General features: G+C 58.0%; 2 protein-coding genes across 2 annotated transcripts; both read left to right on the forward strand.

The window, feature by feature from the left end:
- Positions 1–2,200: 2,200 nt before the first annotated feature.
- AQP5 (aquaporin 5) lies at positions 2,201–5,986 on the forward strand. The gene is made up of 4 exons (XM_012651135.1): positions 2,201–2,731; positions 3,769–3,933; positions 4,377–4,460; positions 5,267–5,986. The coding sequence occupies exons 1-4, from the start codon at positions 2,369–2,371 to the stop codon at positions 5,450–5,452; spliced, it is 798 nt and encodes a 265-aa protein (XP_012506589.1). The 5' UTR covers positions 2,201–2,368; the 3' UTR covers positions 5,453–5,986.
- A 7,241-nt stretch (positions 5,987–13,227) lies between these two features.
- AQP6 (aquaporin 6, kidney specific) lies at positions 13,228–15,759 on the forward strand. Its single transcript, XM_012651125.1, has 4 exons — positions 13,228–13,629; positions 14,402–14,560; positions 14,801–14,881; positions 15,559–15,759. Exons 1-4 carry the CDS (start codon positions 13,228–13,230, stop codon positions 15,757–15,759), a joined length of 843 nt encoding a protein of 280 aa, XP_012506579.1.
- The last annotated feature ends 167 nt before the right edge of the window (positions 15,760–15,926 follow it).

A 15,926-nucleotide genomic window follows, 5' to 3' on the forward strand; every position in this document is an offset into this window, starting at 1 on the left:
CACAGGTAGGTTAGAATTAAAATCATACAATGGGCTAATTATAATCTATAATTTTATAGATGATATTCTGAATCTATAAAATGGCAAGAATGAGGTCTTGGCCTTCATAGTCTGTGGTAAGCTGCAAAGCACTAAGCTCAAATCCTCAGGTAGGAGCTTCCCTTGGTGGCCCAGCCTCCTATGAGCATTTCTGTGTCCTTCTACTTCAAGACGCTGGAGTTTGAGACCTGTGGGTTCATGAAGACAGTGCCTGGGGACAGAGGATGAGAAAGAAGGTAGAAGGGGACAGACTGGAGGCAAGTTCAGCAGGGAAGGAGTCTGGACCCCAAGGGCCTCTGGGGTCATCAGGGTCATTGTCCAGTCTGAGCCCCAGGCCCAGAAAAAAATCCTGTATACAGCTGGCATGCTGGGCTGGGGGCAGAGCCTTGAGACCCATGGAAGAAAGGACAGACCTGCCTGTAAGAGGAGAGACTTGGGGGAGGAGTTGCCACAGCAGGAAATGCCAGAGCAGAGTGGGAACAATAGCGGGGTTTCTTTGGCCCCTGTTTTCTTTGGCCTCTTAGCTGCCACAGAGCCCAGCCCAGTTCACTTCTCCAGGTCCTGCTTTCCTGCAGGCTTCTCCCCTCAGCCCCTGCCTGACATAGGACAGAGGAGGCACCTGTTCTCGCCTCCTTGCTGCACTCTTGGGCTGGGTGCCTTCCCTCCAGCTTAGCTACACACCATACCCTCAGGGGGCTTTTAAAATTAATAGTCACAACATCAGGAGACTTTACTGAGACTGATGCTATGCCAGGCACTGTGCTAAGTGCTTCTCAAGCACCCACAGGGTGGAGGTCTTTAGGGCAGAATCCTGGGGGTGGGTCCCTGCCCTTCCTCCAAGCCCCCGAGAGCCCTCCAGGCTCATTCCCCACATGCCAAACCTGGGGATGGGAGGAGGGAGGGGTGCAGAGGCCGCAGGTCAGAGAGGGGCTTGCTCAGAGGGACAGGAAAGGACCAGGTTGGGGGGAAGGGTGGCAGAAAGTGTGGCCCAGCCCAGGGGTAGAAGGACTTGACTTTGAGGGGACTGAAAAAGACCACATGTAAGAGAGAGGGACGTGGAAAATGAAATAGAGACCGACAGAAACAAAGACAGGCACAGCAAGTAAGAGAGGCAGAGGGAAGGTGAAAATAGAGAGGAGACAGAAACTGAGATGAGAGATGAATAGAGACAGATTAAGACAGTAAAAGGCAGGAAGGAAAAACAGAAAATGAGAAAGTGTGAGAGAGACTGAGAGGGAGAGGCACAGAACTTAAGAGACAGACTGAGACTGAAACGAGAGAGATTGAGAAACAGACTGAGAAAGAGAGGCAGAGAGGAAGAGACGTGCCCCCACCGGTCCTACTGACAAAGGGAACTCCCAGCCTCACCTTCTGCGGACTCGACTCGGCCCCAGGAGGGCTATGCCCGAGGGGCTGGGATGACTGCCCTGAGAGGGCGCCTCCCGGGGGCTGCTGCCTAGTCCAGGTATTGCCCCGCGATGAGGCATCGAGGTAGGCTGGCACTGAGCCCGCTTTTCCTCAAACGCCCCCGCTCCTAGCCTAGAAGCCAGCCCGGCCCGGCCCGGGAGCGGCCCACGACGGCCACACCGCCCCGCACGGCCCAGCCCGGCCGGCCGGCCCGCCCCTGGCGGACAGGGAGCTGAGTGGCGCTGTCCTCGGGGAATAACATCACTCAGGCCCAGCCAGGGGTGAGGCCGGGTCAGGATGCTCCGGTCGCAGGAGGAAAAGGAGGAGCTGGACCAAGGGCCCGAGGAGAAGAAAAGGGGAAGACCACGGACCGAGGTAAAGGCCCGGCGGAGGTAGACACTCGGAGGTCTGTCTCACCGGGGAGCCGGGACGGAACCAAGTCTTCCAGGGAGCCCGGGACGCGCAGCACTAAGAAGAGCGCGGGAGCCGCCCGGAGCGCACCATGCGCCGGTCCCCGGCCGCGGGTCCCGTCTACACCGCCGCCTGGGTCACGTGGCCCGGGCGGGTCGGCCGCTGGCCGGGCAGGGGGGCGGGCGCCGGGCCGGGGGCGCGCGGGGCCGCGGGCAGCTACGAGCCGGTGGCGGCCGCCAACTCTCCTGCCCGCGCGCCGCGCCGGGCCCCGAGGGCTGGAGCCGCCCACTGCCCCCCCGCGCTCGCCCCGCTCGCGGCCGCCCGCCCTCTATATAGCGCGCCCCTGCCGGGCCCGCGCCAGGCCGCCAGCTGCGGAGTGGGTGCGGGACAGCGCCCAGCGCCCCGCAGCCAGCCCTCTGCCCCCACCGCCACCGCCGTCGCCGCCACCGCCGCTGCCCCGACGGGCGCCCCCAGCCGCCGCTGCCACCACCGCCCGGCCCCGACGGCCACCATGAAGAAGGAGGTGTGCTCTGTGGCCTTCCTCAAGGCTGTGTTCGCGGAGTTCTTAGCCACTCTCATCTTCGTCTTCTTTGGCCTCGGCTCAGCCCTCAAGTGGCCCTCGGCGCTGCCCTCCATTCTGCAGATCTCGCTGGCCTTTGGCCTGGCCATAGGCACCATGGCCCAGGCCCTGGGGCCCGTGAGCGGCGGCCACATCAACCCCGCCATCACCCTGGCCCTTCTAGTGGGCAACCAGATCTCGCTGCTCAGGGCTGTCTTCTACGTGGTCGCCCAGCTGGTGGGTGCCATTGCTGGGGCGGGCACCCTCTATTGGCTGGCACCACTCAATGCCCGGGGCAATCTGGCAGTCAACGCGGTGAGTGCCCACCAGGCTGGGCGTGGGGCAGGGACCCTGGGTGGGCTCAGGATCAGGCCTCCATGCCCCATCTCGAGAATGGGTGCCACAGAGTGGGACAGCCCATGCCCTTGCCGGGAAGGTGAGAGCCTCCTAAGGCCAAGACCATGAATCTTCAGGCCTATGTGTGCCCCCTCTCCCTCGCCCATATCCACCTCCTCTGGCCCCTCCTCATGCTGGCCCAACGTGGCCTCTCTCCAGGTGCCTGCTGCCCCTCCTTTCTTGCCCAAAATTTCTGCCTTTGCTCCTGTCTTGCCTTTGAGCTCTACTTTCCTCTTGGGTCCCTCATCTCCCCTGCCTGCTCATCGGTGGTGTGGTTTCATGGAACCCTCGGAGAGAAGTGGGTTGTCATCCTGGCTCGGGTGACCCTAGCCTCTCTGTCCTTCATTTCTCTCATCCATTACATGGGGACGGTCACACCTACCACAGCAGGTGTCATGGACATGAACCCCCTAACATGCCAGTGCATACTGGGCTCTGTTGAACATTGATTCCTCCTTTCCCCACCCCCTGCTCCTGCCCACTGCTGCCTCCCCACTCCTGTAGCCGCAGATTCAGTAGCCCCCCTCCCATGCAAACTGGGTTCATTAATCAAACACAGAGGAGGATTTTCTCGGCCATTGTCAAGCCGTGAGTCAGCCGCACTGGAGAGACGGGTTTGAGGTTGGCACCGGTATCAGGTCAGGCATGGGCAGGAGGCCGGTTGGGGGTGCAGTAGGCAAACTGGACAGCTGCCCACAGGAGGGGGTAAGTGCCAGCTTGTGGGAGTTGGGGGTTGGGCAGAGCCGTTGACAGGCCTGTGTCCAGGATATCTGCCCTTGGCCACAGGCGGGAACTTCAAGCTTCCACAAATGGTTTCTTTGAGGTGACATGCACAGGGCTTGGCTTCCAGATGCCGGGGTGCTCTAGGTGTCCTTGGAGACCTAAAGCCCCTCTCTCCAAGCCCCGGGTTATAGAGCCAGAAGATGCAGAGCTCCTAACCCGCCCTCCCCTTGCAGCTCAACAACAACACGACACAGGGCCAGGCCATGGTGGTGGAGCTGATTCTGACCTTCCAGCTGGGGCTCTGCGTCTTCGCCTCTACTGACTCCCGCCGCACCAGCCCTGTGGGCTCCCCGGCCCTGTCCATTGGCCTATCTGTCACATTGGGTCACCTTGTGGGGGTGAGCAGTGCTGACACTCAGCTGGGGCTGGGTTGGGGGCAGACACTCCAGGCAAATAATGGAGCCCCAGAGTAGACCCCCACCAGACTAATGAGTCCAGCAGAATTTAAGGCCTGGATTTAGGGCTGCTAGACTCTGGCACTACTGGGCCCCAGACTTGACCCCCCTCCCCAAAACCTTCTCTGGGCTGATGAAAGAGAGGAGTAAGTAGGAGCTGGGATAGGGGCAGGGAATCAAGCCCAAGCTCAGGACAGAGAAGAGAGTTGGCTGTGGTTAACTGGGCAGCTGGGATCCTGCAGGGAGAGGTTGCCAACCTAGGAATCAGGAGACATGAGTTTGAGACCTGGCTGAGTCCCTGGACTGTTATGTGACCTTAAGAGAGTCCAGGTTCTGTGGGAGTGGACAAGAACATTGCCCTCCTCACCACCGCTCTGTCTCTCCAGATCTACTTCACCGGCTGCTCCATGAACCCAGCTCGCTCTTTCGGCCCTGCAGTGGTCATGAATCGGTTTAGCCCCTCGCACTGGGTGAGTCTGGGCCCTCCCCTGGCTCCCTGGCCATGAGGGCCTGGAGACCCAGCAGTGGCAGCTGGGAGCTGAAGGGACTTTCTCGATGCTGTGGGCCCAGAGCTTGGGAGTGGGCCGGGGAGTGGTGGCCGGAGAGAAAAAGGGACTTGGGATTTGGCCAGAAGGGCAGGGTGAGTTTGTATAGTCTGAGCCCCTGGGGACAGGGGGTATGAGTGTCTGTCTCCCTAGGGAGGGGGATCTGTACCTTCCTGGAGGTAACAGAGGAGAATTGTGTTGATCTGCTCTGAGGATCTTGTGTCTGTCCCTCTGGGCGTCTATGTGTCCATCCTCTCTGATGTTTTATTGATCTGCCCCTGTTGAGAGGGTTGGTGGAATCTTCCTATGGGTCTGTTCCTCTGGACAATCTTTCTGTCACTTCCTTTGAGAGCTCATGGTCACTCTCCAGGGTCTGTGTTTCTATTTCTATGTTGAGGGATGAAGAGTCCTGTTCATCTGTCTCTCTGATGATCCATATGTCACCTTTAAAGGTTCATTTGATTCTCGTTAGGGTGCAGTTGGAGGGAGCCTGGCCCTTTGGGAATCTGTCTGCCTCCTTTGAGGATCTGAGTGTCTGTGGTCCATGTCTCTGTCACTGGAGAGTGGGGTGTGTATCTGTCCGGAAGTGGGAGGAAGGCTTTCTCTCTGGAGGTCTGGAAGTCTGTATGCCTGTCTCCTCTCAGGGTTCAAGCTTCTGTCCTCTGGTAGGGGGAGGTGTGGACTCCCAGGCTTGGCGCTCAGCCCCCTGACCACTGGCCCTATCTCCACAGGTCTTTTGGGTGGGGCCCATCCTGGGGGCTGCCCTGGCTGCCATCCTCTACTTCTACTTGCTCTTCCCTAATTCCCTGAGCCTGAGTGAGCGTGTGGCCATCATCAAGGGCACGTATGAGCCTGAAGAGGACTGGGAGGAGCAGCGGGAGGAGCGGAAGAAGACCATGGAGCTGACAGCCCGCTGACCAGTGTCAGGCAGGGGCCAGGCCCTCATCCCCTGAACCACAGGGGGAAAAAAGAAAAAAATATGACAGCAAAGCTTCCTTCCCCACAGCTGATCCTCTTGGCTGAGGAGGAGGCACTGGCTCCCCAGGCTGCACGGCTGGAGATGGGAGCAGAAACCCATGATGGGACTCTTGGGGTGGGGGCCAGGGGCTGGGGTCTGGTGGGGAGGAGTCTCTCTGGGACAGGGCAGACTGTGCGCCATGAGATCAGACCTCGGAGATCATGAATGCAGCACCAGGCTCACAGGCTGCCCCAGGGCCAGGCCAGAAAGGGGTGGTCTGCAGTCTGTATCCCCCACCCTCCTCAACCCCTCCCCAAGAGCCAGAGGGACCCCAGCCCCTAGGTGGGCAGAGGCAGACCCTCCCCCAGAGCTCCTTAGGAGGAAGATGGACTGGCTCACTGAGTGCCACCTTATTTATTTCCAGTCAAGGATGCATGAAGCAGGGCTGCTGGGGTTTGGAGTGGGAGCTTCCCAATAAACCACTGATATTCAAGTTCCACCTCTGCCTCTACCCACAAGCCTCTCCTTGGGACAGTCTGGCCCGTCACGTCTCCCCTTGTCTTCCCACATCTTCCACAGCGATCTCCACAGTGGGCACAAGGGGACTCAGGACAAGTTCTCTGTGGAAAGAAAGGGCAGCTGAGGCCAGGCGAGGCCTAGACAATCAGAGCTGGGGGAGGGGCGTGGAGAGACGGGAGAGAGAGGACCAAATACGGAAATGGACCTGGAGGCCAGGAAGGAGGGGTCTCAGCTATGTCAAGTCCCTGCCACTTGAGGAGGCCTGGCTGGCACTTGAGGAGGGCAGTGCCAGGGTATGCCAGGCAGGGCAGAGGGGGAGTGAACCAACTGCAGCCCCTCGAGATGCCAAGGGGTGACCAACCAGGCTCTGTCACCAGGAGGAGGCACAGCCCTCGGCTCCTTTCTCCGAAGCTTGATTTTTCAAAAAGGTGCCGTGTTGAGAGCCTGTGCTCAGCCAGAGCAGCTCCCCCCCACCCCGCCCCGCCCCGGCCCCCCCACAGAAGCCACATGCGGCCCAGCCCTTTCCCAGGTCTCCTCTCCTGCCTCTGCCCATGTGTCCCCACTGACACTCCTTAGGAAACCTCTATAAACTATCTGGGCCTCTATCTCTTAATCTGTAAAATGAGGATAAAAATTGCTTTGCTCACAGGGCAGCTGGGACTGGATGGGAGAGGGCGGAGAGGCCTGGGTGGGGGGCTTTCTGGGAGGGAGGCGGGAGTCACAGCGAGCAGCTGGAGGGCAGCTGAGCAGGCCAGCCGGAGCCGACTAAGCCACGGCAAATCTTGCTGCGCAACTTTGGACCAACATAAGCTCTCTGAGCTTTAATTACCTCATCTAAAACAGGGATACTTTTACCTACCTCATGCGTTGTTGTGAGGAGAAGATGAGACAATGGGCGGAGGGAAGCTGCCGGCGCACTCGGTAAGGTGGTGCGAATTGAAACCAGCGCACACGTGCACATGTGCGCCTCCCTGGAACAGCCCGCCGGAGTGACTGACCAGAGCGCCTGCTTCTCTGGCATCGCATCCTCTGCCCTTGTTCTTCGTCTTGCCTCTGAAAGGGCTGGGGGGCGGGGTGGGGGTGGGCAGCAGGGCGGGAGATGGCCCGAGAAGGGGCGGGACAAGCTGTATACCCTAGCTGGCAAGGGTCAGTCCCAGGGGCTGCAGCCGCTCCTGCCCGCCTCGTGGGCTCAAAGAGAACACAGCGTGGCTGAGTGTGTGTGTGAACCTCGGCCCCAGCGGAGGAGCAGCCTTCAGCATCGTCCCTAGGCTCACCTTCCCACCTCCTCCAACCCGCCCAGGCTGGGGCCAGCCGGGCTGCACGTGGCAGCTCCTGCCAGCAGGGGGCGACCTCGTCCACCGAATCCACAGCCGCTCGACCTCCTCATCCACCAGCCCTGGGTCTGGGCTCTAGCCAGATGGGGGGGTGGGGATGGAGGACACAGGGAGTCTCTCAGGCTTGGGTCTCCTGAGGCCACCAGGAAGCAGCCTACCCCAAGTCCACCCCCATCCAACTATCCGGGTGGGGGTGCAGAAGAGAGGAGCGCCCTTGCCCCCCAAACCCCCCCCGCCCCCGGCGCCAGTCTCTAGAAGACTCAGGTACAGACTATGAATGGGAGGCTGGCCTCTCCCTCCAGCCCAACAATTTACATTCCCTTCTCTGACGGGCCCCAAGGGGGAGTGTGCCAGGGTGAACGGTGGACCCTTGGGAGACAGACGGTCGGGGTGAGGGGGCACCCAGTCAGAGCGAGTTGCGGGCCTTGCGCTTCCTGCAGGTGGCGTCCGGCCGGCCCCGGGGCTTTGGGCTGACGAGTTGCAGAGGTTGGGCCTGTCTGGCCAGCAGGGGGCGCTGCCAGCGCTCCTTGAGCCGGACCTCCGCGGAGCCGCCCGGTCTGCGGGCTCACAAAGACTCGTGCCCCGCGAGCACGCACACACAAACTCCACACGTCTCAGGCTCAGAGTCACACAGACCTTCAGTTGTACCCAAGGGGCTGTGTCTGCACACCGAGCCGCATGTCCCCTCCCCCCCGCCCCGTTCACTGTCACAGGGCGGCTCAGCTGGACCTGGAGGTTGGCCCCACTTGCTCTGAGAGAGGCACATGCGTACACATAGATCCAAGCACACACGTGCCCAGTCACCTCTCCGACCCTTTGCCCCACCTGAAGACGGACCCCAGGAAGAGCCTTGGATCTCCTGTAGGAGGCTCCTCTCCTTCCTCGCCCCTTCACCTCCCCAGGGGCTGCCAGTTTTTCCCAGGTGGATGGTGGACATGGTGCTGCGACGGAGAGATGCAGGAGGACTGGATGTAGAGGTGGAGAATGCACAGAGGGCTATCTATTTAGATGGGTGGACCGGAGGAGGCATTGCTGGGGGAATCAGATCTCTGGGCTCCTTTCAGCCTCAGCTTCCTCTGCCTTCACCCGTGGATGTGGATATCAGACCTCCTGACCTTTCCACGTTTTTGGGGGATCAGTGAGATGAGGCACTGGAAGCCACCTTGAATCCCTTCCCTTTGTCAGTTTTTCATTCTCCCTTCTCTTCTTGCCCAGCACCTCTCTCCTTCCCCTCCCTCTTGCTCCCCCTTATCTTCCCCAAGCCCTGAGAGGACCTCAGTCAGAGCTCGCATTGACAGGCAGCCTAGGCAGCCAGGTGTGGGGCTTGGCAAAAGGTCTCTGAGCATGAGTGAGCTCTAAGCTTGGCATTAGAGCCCAGAACTGGCTGGGGCTGGGAAGGTGCTGGCTGGGGCAGGCCCTGCGCAATACCCACCTGGGTCCAGTGGGTGAAGGACTTTGTCCTGGGCCAGGCAGGGCTTGAGGAGGCTCTGCTTTAGGCTAGCTGGGGACAAAGCTGCTCTCAGGCTCCAGGGTCAAGAGCAGGGGCTGCCAGCCCTGTCCAGTCCCCACAGCTGTCTCTCTGGAGAGGGGAGGGAGTTGCAATCCTAACAACCAACACTTTCTGACTCGGAGGCACTCTGCTGGATGTCAGCACATTTGCTCCTAACAACACACAGGGAGGTGGGCATTATCATCCCCATTTTATAAATGGGGATACTGAGGTCACGGAAGTTAAGCAACTGGTTAGAGGTACAATATACATGGCTATATTCAAAATGCTCTCACTTGTCTTTTCAAAAGCTCTCAACAGATAAATATTGCTGCCATTTGGTGCCGGTTTTACAAGTGCAGAAACCGAAGCAAGGTCAGATTCGGGGACTGGTAAGCATCTGTTCACCAAGCCCACTACTGGCCCTGTCTGAGGGGAGGGACGGAGAGAGGTGCCCTTAGGTACTTTGGAAAGTTCCCAGGCAGGGAACCCACCGTGCCAGGGAGGAACAGCACCCACGCTACTCCCACAGCCACGATCCATCCTCCCTTGAGCATTTATTGAATGAATCCTCTATGCCAGGCAGGGATGGCAGTCTACACTGGAACAGTGGAGGCATTGAGGAGGCAGAGGCCACAACTAGCCCCTGGCTTTGCTCACACCCTTCTTCTCTATGAAGCTTGCTTGCCCTGACTCTGCTGGGGAGGGAAGTCAGGGCAGGCTTCCTAGAGGAACTGAACTTGTGCAAAGTCTTGGAAGAGGGACAAGGAGGAAAGGCATTCCAAAATCAGCATACAGAGGGCTCCGAAGCTCATTTTGGGGAAGTATAAATGTTTAGCCTAGCTGGGGTCTAGGGTGTAGCATGGACAGTGGGAGGAAGCCTGAATATCCATGTAGTCATGGATATTCAGACTTGATCCTGAGGCAATGGGGAGCCATTGAAGGTTTTTGAGCAGAGGAGTAATGTGATCAGCTTTGCATTTTGGAACGATCTCTCTGGCAGTGGAGAGCAGAGTGGTGAGGAAGGGCATGGATGTAGTGGAGTCAGAGAGTCCAGTAAGGAGATTAATGCAGTAATCCACAGAGAGACAATAAGGGCTGAACTGGGCCAGTGACAAATGAGAATGGCAAGAGGTGTCAGATGTGACAAAGAATTACCAGGAACCTGGCCACCTGTTGGTGTGGGCTGCAGGAAGGTGAGGTATCTGGATGATTCTGGGGCTCTGACCTGGAGCAACCCAATGGGAGAGGGACAAGAAGACACAGGCTGGAGGGTCCAGTGGGGAGGCCGTGTGGGTCTGGAGTTCAGGAGAGAGGTCTGGAGGCAGCGTTGTGAGTCAACAGTCTGTGGAGGAGATGGAGGCCACAGACGTCAACGGGGCTACCCAGGCACAGTCTCTGCAGGAGTGAGAAGAGCAGTGGGTCAGGAGCAGACAGGGCCTGAGTCTAAAGGTCAGCAGAAGAGGAGCCAGCAATGGAGGCCAAGGAGACACCCTCAGAGAGGTGGGAGGAGAGCCAGGAGATGACTGTGCCACGTAGGCCAGGACAAAAGAGGCTTCAGGAGGGAGACGGCCAGCAGTGCATGTGCTACAGCAGGCCACGGGAGAGGAGGGCTGGAGAAGTCATGGTGGCCTTTGCCAGAACAGGGGGGACCAGAGGCTCTAGTGCAGTGAGTGGGTGACTGGAACCTTGGCTTCAAACTACAATTTTTCATTGCTCTGAGATTACCCAGGCACATTTAAAGGGAAGAAGCCAGGAAAGAGGGAGGAGTGAAAGCCACAGACGAGACTGGGAATTGCCAAGAGAGGGCCCCAGTTGCTCAAAGGGAACCAAGAGTACAAAGGATCTCCCTCCAGCCCCCTCACAGCTTGCGCAGAGAAGGGCTGCCTCTTCTTCAAGGCCACAGGGCACTGGCAGGGGCTGGGGCAGCTGCCGGTGAGGCTGTGGCTGGGGAGCAAGGGAGGGAAGAAGTCTTGCCTGGTAGGTTGCTTGGCTTTGCAAGTGGGATGGGAGGCACAGGGCAGTCCTCTGCTGAGAGAAAGCCAGAGTGAGTAGGGTACTTGAAGAGGGGGGAAGATTTAAAGAATGAGGGGACAGCTGTGGAAGGATTGTTGCGCAGAGCTGCCACCCTGCTGAGGCCAGACCGTGGACTTGTCACGGCAGCAGTCTGCACGGCTGGGCGAGTTTCTCCAGCAGTGCTCCTCAGCGCAGATGGGGGGCAGAGAGGCATGGAGGAGAATGAGTATGGAGACATGCAGCGGGGATGGGATCGAGAGGACAGGGAGCCAGGACAGTGGGGCACTGGCAAGAGTGCGCTAGAGGTGAGATGCCCAGGGGTCCCCTGGAGAGGGTCAGGTGAAGCCAAGACAGCAGGAAGAACAGACAGGGATGGGCGAGGGGTTTTACTGGGACTCAGACAGGGGAGGGAGGGTGGACAGAGCCTGTGGTCCAGAGTTGGTCTATTTCACTTGAAGATATCAAAGGGCTCAGTCCCAGGTGGGGACAGGTATAAGACCGAAATGAAGCAGACATAGAGGTCATCTGCCCTAGGAGGTCAAGAAGTTTTTATTCATTCACTCATTCAACAAATATTTATTGAGCACTTATTATGGCAATCTCTGTGCAAGACACTGTATGTAGGGATGAACAAAACTTGGTTCCCATCCTCTAGGGGCTCACCGCCTTGCCTCATGGGGGAAACACACTAACACCATGACAACATCCAGTGGTGACTGTAGCATACAAAAATGCCCAGGTGTAGTGGGAGCACACAGAGGGGCCTTCACCCAGGAATGGAGCGAGTGACCTCAAACCTGAGCCTTAGGATGGGTTAGGAGTTGCCCAAGCAAAGGGAGTGGCAAGGGCTCAGAAGAGAGAGCATCCTCCAGAGAGACCAGCAGGGGTGTTCTTCTGGTGGGGCCAGAGGGTAAAAGACGTGGTAAGCAGTGGAGACAGAGAGGTAGGAGGAGCAGAGTCCCTGAAGGCAGGCACAGAGCTTCCAGAGGAGGGGAGGCTTTGAAGGGATTTTGGCAGGGGAGCGGCATGATCGGATTTGCATTTTAGCACTCTGGGGCTGTGGAGAATTGATTGGAGCAGAGCAAGGGAGCAGACAGAGACTGGTTAAAGGCTGCAGGGCAGCAGGGGTGGCAAAAGAGGTCACAGTCAGGAGATATTTAGGATTCAAAATCAGCAGGACTTGATGGTTTTATTTTTATTTTATTATGGGGGAAGGAGGGAGAGAAGGCTCAAGGATGCTTCCCAGGTGCCACTAACTGAGCTGGAAGAAACAAGAGGAGTACATTGGGGATAGAGATGAGGATGTCATTTTGAGAAAGATTGCATTAGAGGACCCTGAGAACAACCAGGGGAGTCTGTGGGCCAGTAGATTGGCCAGGGATGAGGTCAGGGCACCCAGATGTGGTTAAGAGGTGAAGATTATTATTTCAACAGCTTGGCAGATTCTTCTTAGGGAGGGAACACTTTTGCTTGAGAAAAATACTTGATATGCTGCTGGGGGTAAAAGGGGAGAGCCTAGGGCATGGGTGACCTTAGGGCCAACATAGCCACAAAAATAGCTAAGCTGCCCTGCATGAGAAAGGAGAGGAATCTGTTTGGCCCCGGAGAGGGATGGGGCTGAGAAGGGAGGGCAGAGAGGCAGGAAGGAATGAGTGAAGGGCCAGTGGAAATTCCCACTGGTGGACAGCAGTGGTGCCCCTGCCATGTGTGACCTGATGCTGCTTGATTATTTGTAGAATAAACCCCTTCTCCATCTGCCCCTCCCTGCCCCACAGGCCCAAGTCCTGGCAAAGTCAACTCTATTCACATCTGCATTCTGTGAGAGGGGTTTTAAGTGGGAATAGAGGAGAGCACTTGATATCATATCTGGGTTTAAGGAGCACAGCAGTTTCAGCCCCTCTGGAGGCAGAGCTTAGAGACAGACGGGTCCAGGAGAACAGGACCCCCTGAAACAGGCCTTGGACTTGGGGATCTGAGTGATCTTGCTCTATTGAAGCTGACAACAGGACATTAATAACATGACCACTCTGCTCTGCACCTGCGGCCCTCAGGCTAGACCTCTGCCTACAGCAAAAGTTAGACCTTTCCAGCCCAGGAAAACCTCCTAGGATGTTCCGGCTCAGCACCCTGGGGACGGCCCTCCCCACCTCCTCCCCCTGCCCCAGTCAGGTGAGCTCAGGCATGTGCATAACCCCATCTGCCTGCTCCCTGCCAGTCTGACCAGCACATTCCTTGGGACGGCAGCGTGGTAGAGGCACTGCAGGTGGGGCGCCACAGAGAGTGAAAGCCAGAGTCAGCCAGACACTAGGGACACGACGACCGAAGAGAGGCCCTTGGAGCAAAGGAGGCGACAGCCAAGGCACTAGGCACCAGGACATGGATGCTGTGGAGCCAGGGGGGCACGGCTGGGCTAGGATATTGTCATGCGAGCTTTGGACAGCCATCATCAGGGCGCTATTTGCAGAGTTCCTGGCCACGGGGCTGTACGTGTTCTTTGGCGTGGGCTCAGCTCTGCAGTGGCCCTCGGCACTTCCCTCTGTGCTGCAGATTGCCATCACCTTCAACCTGGTCACAGCTATGGTTGTGCAGGTCACCTGGAAGGCCAGTGGGGCCCACGTCAACCCTGCTGTGACGCTGGCCTTCCTCGTGGGCTCCCACATCTCTCTGCCCCGTGCTGTGGCCTATGTGGCTGCCCAGCTGGCAGGGGCCACCGTAGGGGCTGCTCTGCTTTACGGGGTCACACCAGGAGACATCCGAGAGACCATTGGGATTAATGTGGTAGGTGCAGGGAAGGGTACAAGGCAGGGCCAGGAGGAGGGAGTCCACATAGGTGGTAGGGGTGGAGAGGTGGAGAACAGAGGAAGAAACAATTCAGCCATATGCTCCGCACCTGCTCTGGGCTGGGCGCTGGGTCCCAGAGGAATCAGATTTTGGCCTTAGTCTAGGAAGAATAGAATGGGATTGTGGTGTGAAGAACAGATGTTGAAGGAAAAAGGGGAAGGAGACAGAGAAGGACCAGGCATTTAAAGGGTAGATGTGGCCAAGGAAGGCCTGGGGCTGTGGGTAGAAGGGGATCCTGCAAGCATTTCATTTTCCAAGCTCTACCCTCTGTCTTCTGCTCCTCTGTTTCCCCAAGTTCCTCCCTCCCCAGCACCTCGAGGCCCGCCTACTCCCTCACCCCATTCCCCTAACCATCTACGTTCCACCTACTTCCCCAAATCTCCTCCTTCTACTCCTACCACCAGTCTCCTCTCAAACAAGTATCCCCAGCTTCTCAAGCCTTCCCTTCCCTACCAGTCCTGGGATCCTGCCTCCCCCTCCTGAACCACTGGCCCCAACCAACCAATTGGTGGGGTGGGAGGGGTGCTACTCACTTCTGCAGGGAGCAAGTGTCCAGGGCTGATGTGAGCTCCACTGCACAGATCTCCTCAAGTCCTGGAGCTGAGCAGTGGTGAGATGTCACCCCCCCTTACAGCTGAGACCAAGCCCGGGGGTTCACCGTCCCATGGGCAGAGCCTGCGTCTGCTCCAGCATAACCCCCTCTGCCCAGGTCCAGAACAGCGTCTCGATTGGCCAGGCAGTGGCAGTGGAGCTGGTTTTGACCTTGCAGCTGGTACTCTGTGTCTTTGCTTCCACCGACAACCGTCAGACATTGAGCTCCCCAGCCACCATGATTGGGATCTCTGTGGCATTGGGCCACCTCATTGGGGTAAGAGGCAAAGGGGACACCGTGCACATGGATACACTGGGTCCCTCCCTGGGGAACATGCAGGGCCTGAAGGCCAGGAAGTATCCCTCACTGAGCCCCTTATGCCTTGGGGCCAAGGTGGTGCCAAGGCCAGGATATGGTGCTGCCTGAGGCCAAGCCTGGGGCCAGGGCAGAGGGGACTCTCCCCTTCTAGACCTGCCATAAGCCTCCTCACACCCTGACCCTGCACTTGCTCCCCAGATCTACTTCACTGGCTGCTCTATGAACCCAGCCCGCTCCTTCGGTCCTGCTGTCATCATTGGGAAGTTCACAGTCCACTGGGTGAGACCCTCTGCTGGCAGCCATGGGGAAGGGAGAGGGCTTGAGTAGGGACAGAGGACATTGGGTTTTATCAGCATTGGGTCCACAGAGACTTGGGGAGATGCCTACCCCCGACCATTTTGACCCTGGAGTGGAGGTCCCCTAAGCTCAAAAAGCCAGAGTGAGTGTCCCGGCTTGTACTTTCTTCCTTTCCAGCTTCAACACCCCAGGGGATCCAGTGGACTGGCAAGAAGTGGGCCAGGACAGAAGCTACGGCTTTGGCCCAAGCTTTAAGTCCTGGCTGTTTCCTTATTCACTTTCTCCAGCTGGATCAATTCTCAAACTTGGATAAAGAAAAAGACAAACAGAAACAGACATGCCAGCGGAGACAGAAACAGCAATAGCTAGGACTCATGCCTAAAATGGGGGAGGCAGGAGGAAAGAGGCATGAGGGGAGAGGAGTCTGGCCCTCTGGCCCCAGCCACGGCTGCATAGCCTGGGCCCAGCTCCGTGGAAGGCAAGGTCCCCTCACCTTGTGTGCTCCGGAGGCAGGACTCATGGTTCTCAAGTTTACCACCTTGTAGACAGTTGAGGAAGACTTGGGAGACCATGTCAGCCCTAGGGAATTAGGCAGAGGCCACGAAGTCACCCTATGATCCTGATGGCTCATGGGGAGGTGTCTACTTTCTTCTCCTCAGGTCTTCTGGGTGGGACCCCTGACAGGAGCTGTCCTGGCTTCACTGATCTACAACTTTATCCTGTTCCCTGACACCAAGACCCTGGCCCAGCGACTGGCCATCCTCACAGGCACTGCAGAAGGAGAGAGTGTGGTAGGGGTGGAGCCCCAGAAGAAAGAATCCCAATCCAGTTCAGGGGACATGGAAATGGAGAGTGTGTGAAACAGCATAGACCTCAGGCTTCAGAGAGGAGCCCTGTAGGTGGGCAATGTGCCTTGTATGGCCTAACTTGAGGTTTTCCTGGGAGGGGTGTAAAGGGGGAGGCTTGACCCCTTGTCCTAATAGGGTGAGCCAGGGGGTGCCAGCCCTTCTCCCTGGCATTACATTTC

This window comes from Propithecus coquereli, unplaced genomic scaffold (genome assembly GCF_000956105.1).
Source record: "Propithecus coquereli isolate 6110/MARCELLA unplaced genomic scaffold, Pcoq_1.0 Scaffold111, whole genome shotgun sequence".
Taxonomy (NCBI): Eukaryota; Metazoa; Chordata; class Mammalia; order Primates; family Indriidae; genus Propithecus; species Propithecus coquereli.